Below are 11,571 nucleotides of genomic sequence, written 5' to 3' on the forward strand. Positions count from 1 at the left end.
GTATTGTCTTCATGTTTGTAACTTGTTTGTCCTTCCCTCCCCCTGAATTGTGAGCCGCCCTGAGTCCCCTCAGGGAAAAGGGCGGCATACAAATAAAGTAAAATCAAAATCAAATCAAAATCAAATCATGAGTCTGTCCTGTCTTCATGTTGTTCTTTCTTCAGAAAGGCGATTCTTTTTAGTGGAAAAGAGTGTTAAACCAATTCCACCTTTCTGAGCAACTTATTTTTTTCATCCTTGTAATGGTGAAAGGAAAATCATGTACTTGAGAGATAAGGGAGAGTGCCAGCCTTACCCGTAACAGAAATGTACCTTTCAAGAACGAATACATTTAGGCAGAGCTATTGTTTATCTTTTAATGTGCTTAGAATCAACGGACATAGCTCACCCCAGATGCATCCTGTAGATTTGTCCCATGGATTTTGAATAAGGAGAAAACAAAGCCTTCCTAATTTTTTGGGGGGGAGAAAATGCAGATTGAGTCATTCTGAAAAGCACCCTTATTTTTCCTTATATGGTCTGGGATGAATATACATATTTAGTGCAGTGGCTGAAGAAATTAATTACAGAGAATTGGATTTACATATTCCTTGGATTTGGTGAGCATCGCAGGAGCAGTAGTTGAGAAAAATGTATCTGTAGGGACAGAAGAATCTGAAGGAAACATTTTAAAGTGGATTATTTTGTACTGTGATCACAAAAGAATGTCCAATTAAAGGGTGTAAACATTTGTGGATAAAAGAATCTGCCTCTTAAGAACAATCAAGTAAAAAATATGACTATTTGAGTGGTCACTTGAGTTGTCACAATTGTAATCTCACTGAACAGAGTGAGATTAGAGGAATGCATCAGAGCTGAGGTGGTGCAGTGGTTAAATGCAGCACTGTAGGCAACTTCAGCTGACTGCAGTTCTGCAGTTCAGCTGTTCAAATCTCACTGGCTCAGGGTTGACTCAGCCTTCCATCCTTCCGAGGTGGGTAAAATGAGGACCCGGATTGTTGTTGGGGGCAATATGCTGACTCTGTAAACCGCTTAGAGAGGGCTGAAAGCCCTATGAAGCGGTATATAAGTCTAACTGCTATTGCTATTGCTATTGCTAAAATTATGAGTAGAGGACTAGAATGAAGCCCTTGAAGTATAGATGTATCAATGTAATAATTTGCAAAGCTAGTGTTGTAGATAACAATAGCATCTAGAATTATAGACTGCCCCAGTGAGCTTTCAGCATTCTCTGAGCGGTTTACAAATATCAACACGTGCCCCCAACAATGTTGGTCCTCATTTTACTGACCTCAGAAGGATGGAAGGCTGAGTCAACCTTGAACTGGTCAGGATTGAACTCTCGAGTGGGGCAGAGTTAGCCTGCAATACTGCAGATAAAGTGATAAGCATGCCTTTCATTATCAGTTTCGATATTTGTGTTGGGTTCTAGCCTATTTAGAGTAGAGGAACTGGAGATTTGAATGTGCATTTATGTGGCCTTTATTTATTAGGGGAGAGTTGCCTAGGGACTGAAAAATATCAGCAGTTTTTAAGATAGACTAGGGAAAGACATGTTAGTGTTGATCAATGTTTACTTACTCTGTGTGGCATTTAAAAATTTAAATAGAGGTATCACTGCTTTGCAGGCCTGTTAAATAAGTCAGATAGGATAGCAATGAAGGATCACAAAGACAAAAGTAATAAGAAAAGAGTGTTAACTAGAGAAAAACATGGCTGCCTGAGCATTATGACAATTGTACTCCAATACATCTGAGGCCACCAGCTTGAGGAACAATAAACGTGTCATTTCAGAGAGTCAAATCCATGATAGAGCCGAGGTGGCGCAGTGGTTAAATGCAGCACTGCAGGCTACTTCAGCTGACTGCAGTTCTGCAGTTTGGCTGTTCAAATCTCACCGGCTCAAGGTTGACTCAGCCTTCCATCCTTCCGAGGTGGGTGAAATGAGGACCCAGACTGTTGGGGGCAATATGCTGACTCTGTAAACTGCTTAGAGAGGGCTGAAAGCCCTATGAAGCGGTATATAAGTCTAACTGCTCTTGCTCTTGCTATGATTCTTGATCAGTTTAGTATATGAAACCAATGTTCATTTTCTTCAGATATGTACATCTGTATTTCAGAAATTCCCTGAATGATTCAAGATGTGCAAATAATGTTGATATTTTATGGTGGACGGGTATACATGAACTACTAGATGTGTTCAGTGGGAAAATGGTTGGCAAAATGTTGTATCTAACAGCTTCTTCACTGTTAATCTCCCAGAAGCTCATCTGCAAAATTGCAAGAGCAGAACATGCATTTAGCATCAAATGACTGCTTGCTCAAAATAGCACTCTTGCATATTCTCCGTATGAGCTGCTGTTCAGAAAGATGTAAAATGCCTTTCTTTACATTAATTCTATCGCTTGGGCTTGTCTCATCTTTATAACCTTGAACTAAATATCTCCCTTCCACCTGATTATCTATGTATTACTAGGCAAATAATGGAAAATGTCTCTCTGGGGAGAATCATAGCCAATACGTTAGGTTCAGGAGAATCAGATATTGGTCAATGTGTTTTTTAAAAACCCTGCTTGTTAATGGTGTTCATTAATGTCCATTTTAATAGACACAATCATTATTAAAAATATGTGATTCACTGGTCAGTTCAAGACTTGAGCTTATTTGCGCCCTTCCAACTCTGTTATTCTGTTATTTAAGTTTTATTTAGAGGACGTATGCATGTTAGATAAGAACAAATTGACATTAACAATCCTAAAAAAGGAACAGGTGTTTCCAGAATCTTAAGTTAATACTGGGTTCAGCACAGAGGTAGCAATAGCAATAGCAGTTAGACTTATATACCGCTTCATAGGGCTTTCAGCCCTCTCTAAGAGTCAGCATATTGCCCCCACAGTCTGGGTCCTCATTTCACCCACCTCGGAAGGATGGAAGGCTGAGTCAACCTTGAGCCGGTGAGATTTGAACCGCTGAACTGCAGATAGCAGTCAGCTGAAGTGGCCTGCAGTACTGCACCCTAACCACTGCGCCACCTCGGCTCTTCCAGCAGGTGACATGCTGCTGGTTCTTTCCAGTTCAGGCAAACTGGTAGTGGCAGCGTGAGGCTCCGCCCACCCACCCTGATGTCATCAAGGACCTTCTGCACATGCACACACTCCAGCTACCGAAACGGTAGTGAAGAAAATAGAAAACCATCTCTGGTTCAGCAGATTTTTTTGGTTACCTTGTAAAATTCAGGATTACTTGAAAGAAGCCGTGGGGGTTATATATATGTAACAGGCTAAAGCAGAAATGTTGTGAATTGTCCTTGACTTACGACTATAATTGAGCCCAAAATCTCTGTTTCTAAGTGAAACATTTGTTAATCGAATTTTGCTCCATTTTATGACTTTTCTTTCCACAGTTGTTAAGTGAATCACTGCAGTTATTAAGTTAGTACGGTTGTTAATAGCAATAGCAATAGCAGTTAGACTTATATACCACTTCATAGGGCTTTCAGCCCTCTCTAAGCGGTTTACAGAGTCAGCATATGGCCCCCACAGTCTGGGTCCTCATTTCACCCACCTCTGAAGGACGGAAGGCTGAGTCAACCTTGAGCCGGTGAGACTAGAACCGCCGAACTGCAGAACTGCAGTCAGCTGAAGTATCCTGCAGTGTTGCATTTAACCACTGTTAAGTGAATCTGGTTTCCTTATTGACTTTGCTTGGCAGAAGGTCGCAAAACGGGATCGGATATGGAAGTGTCATAAATACGAGTCTTTTGCCAAGCGCCTGAATTTTGTTCATGTGACCATAGGGATGCTGTGGCAGTTGTATGTGTGAACAATGGCCGTAAGTCACGTTTTTCAATGTTGTAACTTTGAACCGTCACTAAATGGACTATTGTAAGTAGAGAACTACCAGTATTGTGAATAAAGGTGGAATTGCTAAACCTAAGAACATTAGAATCCTGTAGTTGTCAGAGGAGGAGCATGTCAAAGAAACGATGGTGGCCTGGGCGAAAAAATTCGGTTACAATGTGGAATTGGCTAAGTGGGAAAAACTTTGGATACTTAATCAGAAACTAACAATGGCTGCGGCGTATAAAGAAAACCTTTATAAGATGCTCTATAGATGGCATCTCCCTCCAGCACTGCTCTCCAAAATGTTTAAAAATCTGGATCCAAATCAGTGGTGGGTTTCAAAAATTGTTGGAACCTACTCTGTGGGTGTGGCCTCCTTTGTGGGAGTGGCTTGCCACCCATGTGACCGGATGGGAGTGGCTTGCCGCCCATATGACCGGATATGAAATTATGAATTAGTACTTAGGTCGGTCCAAGTAACTATTCAGAAACTCTGGCATTGAAGCATGCAAGTCTTAAAGCTGTCAAGTTACAAGATCCTGGCCAGTGGTGGGTTTCAAAAATTTTTGGAACCTCTTCTGTAGGTGTGGCCTGCTTTCTGGGTCCACTGGTGGAACCTCTTCTAACCGGTTCGGTAGATTTGACGAACCGCTTCTACCGAATAGGTGCGAACTGATAGGAACCCACCTCTGATCCAAATTGTTGGAAGTGTAAAAAAACACCAGGCACTTTGTATCATATGTGGTGGACGTGCAATGAGGCAAAAAATTATTGGAAAATGATTCAATCATGGTTAGAACAAATGGTGGGAGACCAAATCTTGTTTAAACCGGAGATTTTTCTCCTAGGTATAATTCCAGAGGGGTTTAAGAAAGATACACTTTATTTAATTATTCATGTACTAACTGCGGCGCGCATAACTTATGCACAATATTGGAAAAAAGAAAATACACCATCAGAGCTAGATATAATCAGAAAAGTGTTGGTCTGCGCGGAAGCAGATAGGCTCACTCTTGAACTTAAAAATAAAGGGGAAACAGAATATTTTGAAGTCTGGAATAAATTTTATGACTGGTATAAGATAAGGTGACAAGACTGGAACAAACTCTATATACTGTGATTGCACAGAAGGAATGATAATGTATTTAGTAGACTAATTGTTAATAGTTGTGACTAGCTGTATATAATGTGAATGTATAGTCACTCCGACTTCGTGGTACCGCATTGTTTTAAAAATAATAAAAATATATTGGGAAAAAAAAGAATCCTGTAGTTGTCCACTCAGGGAAACTCTTGTTGAGTTATCAGCATATGTGAGGAACTGGGACTGTATCTGAATGGTATCATTTCTTCTTCTCTTTTGATCAGATTTCACTTTTAATTTTGCTCTCAGTAATCTTCTCAGGTAAACAGAAATATTCCTGATATACATAGGCGGAAAGAGCTTCATCACTGAAGTTTAGTGGAGATCTCTAGGCACATTATTACAGCCTGGCTTTGCTTCAGTATTTAGTATTTTAGAGATAAAATAATTATAAGTATCAACTTGAAAGAATATGCAAATAGCTTTTAGTCCTCAAAGACAAGCGATTGAAAGCAGCAACTTCCTCAGGAGTATTTATGGCATATGAAATCACTCTAGGGCTAGGCGGTTTCACAATAAGGTCATGGCAGTCTCAAAAACATAACAGCCAATTTTTGAGAACTGTATGTGGCTTAGAAAATTCCCAAACATCTCTTCTTTTTTTTTAAAAAAAAGGCTTTAGATTTTACATGTATTATTGTATGATAGGTATAATAAAGTGCTGGTCCATTTTGGATATTTTTTCCCTGAATCAAATCAAAACAAGATCTTGTGTGAGTAACAAATTTCTTTTCATTTTCATGGACAGAGTCCCTTTCATAAGTTGTTTAACATATTATTTTCAGTGCTATATTTTTGCTAGGCAAGGCAATACTACCCACAGTTGCAAAGCATCTGAATTTTGATCCCATGACTGTGGGAATGCTGCAGCGGTCATAAGTGTGAAAAATGGTCATAAGTCACTATTTTCTGTTGCAACTTTTTTTGCTGTAGCAACTTTGAATGGTCACTAAGTGAACTGTTCTGAACCCCACCACCACCACCTTCATACACCAAAGTACGCCGAGACAAAGATACTTCAAGGATTTATTAACACACAGACTAGACCTTGGCAGCAATCCAGCACAGACCAGACCTTGGCAGCAATCCAGCACAGACTAACCTTGGCAGCAATCCAGCCTGCCAAGCTAGCCACGATAGCTTCTCCAGCTCTAGTAAATATGTTGATTCCTGCAACAAGCATGTGGAAAGTCATTCCTTTTATAGTCTAGAGAGGAGCCTAATTACCACCAGCTGAGTTCAATTATCTCCTGTAACTGCGTAACTGTTCTTTACGCCTATTAGCCCTCCGTTGCCGGGCATCCAGGACCAACTCCCTTGTCTCCTCCCCACTGCTCCAATGCATGACATCAGGAGCACGCTCCCTTTGGCTTTCACTGCTGCTCCAGGCCTCAGTCGCCTCCTGGTGGCCAACCAGCTTCTCTGCGCCCTGCTTGGAGTCGGAACCCTGTCCAGGGTCCTCCACATCTTCCAGAGCCGACTCATAAGGCCCCTCGCTGTCGGAGTCTGGTGGCAGCTCCAACGGCTCCTGCTGGGCCACAACAGTGAACAGTTGTAAGTCGAGGATTACCTGTACTTATTTCATAAAGGCATTCATACAAATGCTACCTGCAAAAAATTATGTTGCGATATTTCATTGATTCATTTATTTATCTTTGCCCAGGATGGGGAGCAAGTATATCAGTGAAAAATACAGCTCTAAGGAATCAATGAGAGACCGCCTCCTGCCAATTACCTCCCTGCGACCAATTAGATCACATAGATTAGGCCTCCTCCGAGTTCCATCTGCCAGTCAGTGCCGACTGGCAACTACGCGGAGGAGAGCCTTTTCAGTAGTAGCTCCGACCCTTTGGAACGATCTCCCCGTGGAGATTCGTACCCTCACCACCGTCCAGACCTTCCGCACAGCCCTTAAGACCTGGCTAGCCCGTCAGGCCTGGGGACAAAGATAACTGTCCCCACCCGAATGATGAATGAATGTTGCTTACTATTTTACTTCTATGTATTGTTTGTGTCTACTGTCTGTATACCCCCCCCTCATTTTTTATGTAAGCCGCCCTGAGTCCCCTCAGGGAAAAGGGCGGCCTATAAGTATTAATAATAATAATAATAATAATAATAATAATAATAATAATAATAAATAATCAATGTCTGCCGTGGTCATGGAATTCAAAGAAAGAGGCTGCTCCTCCCTCCCCTTCTCAAATTGATGTAAAATCAAAGGATGGGCAGTGCTATACGTTTCATTCAAGCCAGGGAGTCAGTAGTGCATGCCCTGGCAGAGCAATTGCTTTTCTCAAGAGGTGCATAATTAGGAAAGTCTGCCAGCATTAACCTTTGTAGTCATTGATTATTAATGAGTTGGCACTCTAAAGATAGCACCAGGATTTAGATTCAGTGTGTTTTGTATTTCAGCTGGGCATTTGAATTGATCATCGGATTGCTTTGCCTTGAGGCTTCCATAAAATATGCTTTAGATCGACATCATTCTTATGTTGGAATCCTGCTATAATAAACATTGCCTGTTTAGAAATGGCTCTAAATAAGAGAGAGGCTCCCTCAGATGTTCAGAAAAGATGCCATGACTTGTGCTTTCATCTTCCTTATGACCAGAGGGAGTGAGCCACAAATAGCTAAATTAGCCCAGAGTTCTAGCAGTTTTATGAAATGTGACAACTGGAGTCACCCAGTGGAGTCTTATTTCTTCAAGTGAAATCATGTTACTACAGATTATGCAATATTCCGTTCACTTTCAACATGAAGTGGCTCCCTTTTTGGCAATAACTATAAGCATTGTTGTTTTACACGGTGGAAAAAAGGAAGCAGAACTAAATAAAATAAGTGAAATGTTCTTTCTAATCTGAGGCCACGGGGATCTTTCAGCTTAAGTAGCTTCAGGATCAGCTATCAAGAATACTCTACAGCGCCTTTTTCCGCCATCTTGCTGCCCTGGCATCATGGTGCGCATGAATGTTCTGGCCGATGCTCTTAAAAGCATCAACAATGCAGAGAAACGTGGAAAGCGTCAGGTTCTCATCAGGCCGTGCTCCAAAGTAATTGTCCGGTTCTTAACCGTGATGATGAAACATGGCTACATAGGTGAATTTGAGATCATTGATGACCACAGAGCTGGGAAAATTGTTGTGAATCTCACAGGCAGGCTTAACAAGTGCGGTGTGATCAGTCCCAGATTCGATGTCCAGCTGAAAGACTTGGAAAAGTGGCAGAACAATTTGCTGCCTTCACGTCAGTTCGGGTTCATTGTCCTGACCACGTCAGCTGGCATCATGGATCACGAGGAAGCGAGGCGAAAGCATACAGGAGGGAAAGTCCTGGGTTTCTTTTTCTAAACTTGTAAAAAAAAAAGGCAGACAAATTAATAAATGGTTCAAAAGGAAAAAAAAAAAAGAATACTCTACAGCAGTGGTGTCAAAGTCAAGGCCCGTGGGCCATAATGGCCCGCGGGGTGCGTAGATCTATCCCGCGGTGCCAGCCTGGAAACAGCAAAGGACCGGCCCATGGTGCCTCTGCAAGTGAAAACAGAGCTCACGTGCCCCCCCCCCCCGGCACCCATTTTTGGCCGCGACAGCCTCCTGCAGCTCTCTGCCAGCGCATGGACCCTGAGCTCTGTTAGTGTTGGCAGATGGCTGCAGGAGGTTGCCGCAGTCAAAATGGGGCACGGGGGGGCCATGCACGCCCCCCCCCCCAGGTTCTGTTTTTGCTGAGAGAGGGCTATCAAAACACTAAAAACAAAAACAAAAGGAGAAATGTTTCCCCTTTTGCATTTGAGAATGCAAGAAGGGACAGGAAAGGAGAAAGGGAAAGAGGAAAGACCAAAAAAAGAATAGAAACGATGGGACGAGAGCAAGGAAGGAAAAATAAGGAAAGAGGGGAAGGAAGAAGAAAGGAGAATGAAGAGGGAAGGAAGGGTCTCAAGGAAGTCCTGGCATAGCACTTGGCCACCATAAGTGCTCCAATACGAGTGATATTGAGCTGGCCACACCCTCCCCCGGCCCTCCAAGGTCAAACAAAACCCTGATGCGGCTCTCAATGAAATCACGTTTGACACCCCGGCTCTACAGAGAGTGCTTGACTTACAAGGACAATTGTGCCTGAAAATTCTGTTGTCAAGTAAGACATTTAGAGTTTTGCCCCATTTTACGAACTTCCTGCCACACTTGTCAAGTGAATCGCAGCAGTTATTACATTAGTAACATGGTTGTTAATTGACCTCGTTTGTCAGAAGGTTGCAAAAGGGGATCATATGACCCCAGGATATTGCAATGCAACCATTATAAATGTGAGTCAGTTGCCCAGCATCTGAATTTTGATCATGCGACCCAGGAGTGGGTTTCAACCGGTTCGCGGCAGTCCCTGCGAACTGGTTGGTCGGCGAACCCGGAAGTAAGTAACTTCCGGGAACGGCGAAGGGCCCACCCGCCCGCCTGCGCTCATTACCCGGTTTTGACGAGTTCTGCGCTTCCACGCATGCGCAGGACACATACAGCGCCTGCGCGATCCTCCAGGAGCAGCTGGAGCATCGCACAGATGCTGGTACGCATGCATGCACCGCGCGCGTGCACGAGGACGCCGCCGGCCCTGTTCCAACCGAACCGGTTGGAACGGGGCGAGAAACCTACCCCTGATGCGACCATAGGAATGCTGCAACAGTCAAAAGTGTGAAAAACGGTCATAAGTCACTTTTTTCCCGTGCCATTGTAACTTCAAATGGTCACTGAACGGATTGTTGTAAGTCGAGGATTACCTCGACTGCAGAGAATAATGTTGCCAACAAATGACTTTGGAGCGACATGATGTCAGTAAAAATTCCTACCCTCTCATAATATTATAAATGAAGTTCTGATTTATCTTTCAAAAATGACATTTTATTTTTGCATTCCCTGGTCTCAGATTCAAATAATGTCATGCTTGAAAGACACGAAGATGCCTTCATTTTGGTCCAAGCTCTGGAATGCTTGTGTGGTTTTCTGGTCTTGTTTCTTCTGTCTTGTTAAGATGCCAGGGAATGCAAAATGTTTACCTTTGCTGAATAGCTTCTCTGGCTTAAGTCACATCTGATGAAAAGTCATTACATAGTCTGTGATCTGTTTACTTAGCATATGTGCAAACCTAGCCAACCGTGATTTATTCAGTGAATAATGATTTTTTAATGCCAGCTACTAAGGCATCAAGGTAGAGATAGAAAAGCCGAGACGCCACTCGTCCCAAGAACTTCCAACTGGGAGACTGCAACTTTATTCTCCTTCCTTCCAACTTTATCAGCCAGCAGTAATATGTGATTATTGATTTTTGCAGTCTGCAGAACATCTTCTCCTTCCTTACCATGTAAAATTAAAATCCCTGCCTGTAACCAACTGAAAAATATCGGTTTCTTGATTTTTAGAACACACACCTCTCAATCCTAATCACTCTGAGACGGAACCTGATTTTTAAATATAAAAACAGTAACTCTCAGTGGCACCTTTGCTGTTCTGAGCAGATTCCTTATCCGTCCTCTTTACTTTCCTTCTTTTTCTGAGTAGCACAATGCCAGGAAGGAATGTTACCTAGGGATTAGCAATGGGCCTTCTATAATGAGCCGAGGTGGCGCAGTGGTTAGGGTGCAGTACTGCAGGCCACTTCAGCTGACTGTGATCTGCAGTTCAGCGGTTCAAATCTCACCGGCTCAAGGTCGACTCAGCCTTCCATCCTTCCGAGGTGGGTGAAATGAGGACCCAGACTGTGGGGGCAAGTTGCTGACTCAATTTGCTAAAAATAAATAAATTGTAAACCGCTTAGAGAGGGCTGAAAGCCCTATTAAGCGGTATAGAAGTCTGATTAATAAATAAATAAATAATAAGTTGTGAAACTCAATAGCTACCCAATAAAGGGGATTTTTGATGGGATCCCTTTCTTGCAGTGATGTGCGGTGAGGTTCATGGCTGGTGAGGCAAGCAGGCAAAAGCCACCTTATGTTTGCCAGCACCAGCCGCCCCGAAGCCCCGACATGTCCCCCTATATGGCCGGCGTGGCGGCATGCACTTTAAAATGCTGGCGCGCCCTCCGGCCATAAAGGGGGCGTGTAAATAAAAATAAATAAATAAAGTGCCAGCCCGCATGCCAGCAGAGGCGGGTAAAACACACACACACAAACACACACATACACATACAAATTACTGGCAATAACACAAATTACAATTACTTACAAATTACAATAATTTTGAATTCCTCCCCTTCCCTCTGACCCAGGACCCACATACCTTTTCCAGCTGTGTCACAGAGGATTTCAGCTCTCCTCTTATCTGCCATGATGAAAATGTAAAAAGAAAAAGGCAAAAGCTGCTGCTGCCAGAGCCTCCAATGGATGACTCTGCTGAACTGTTTTAAAAAAGCCTCTAAAAATAGTTCCCTCTGTAGGAGGAGGCGAGAGAACCACGTGCCTCCTTTGCATAAGGAATTTTTCGCCTTTTAACCCTTGCTTAACTCTGCTCAAGTGATCATAAAGATAGAGTCATCCACTGTGATTCTGGCAGCAACTATCTCAGCCTTTTTCCTTTTAAATTTGTTTTTCTTTTCAGGATGACA

General features: G+C 42.8%; 1 protein-coding gene across 1 annotated transcript; it reads left to right on the forward strand.

Annotated features, from left to right (window-relative positions):
- The first annotated feature begins 7,913 nt into the window (after positions 1–7,913).
- Positions 7,914–8,394, forward strand: LOC116523644 (40S ribosomal protein S15a). The gene has a single exon (XM_032238773.1). The coding sequence runs from the start codon at positions 7,944–7,946 to the stop codon at positions 8,334–8,336; it is 393 nt and encodes a 130-aa protein (XP_032094664.1). The 5' UTR covers positions 7,914–7,943; the 3' UTR covers positions 8,337–8,394.
- Positions 8,395–11,571: the final 3,177 nt, after the last annotated feature.

This window comes from Thamnophis elegans, unplaced genomic scaffold (genome assembly GCF_009769535.1).
Source record: "Thamnophis elegans isolate rThaEle1 unplaced genomic scaffold, rThaEle1.pri scaffold_76_arrow_ctg1, whole genome shotgun sequence".
NCBI classification, from domain to species: Eukaryota; Metazoa; Chordata; class Lepidosauria; order Squamata; family Colubridae; genus Thamnophis; species Thamnophis elegans.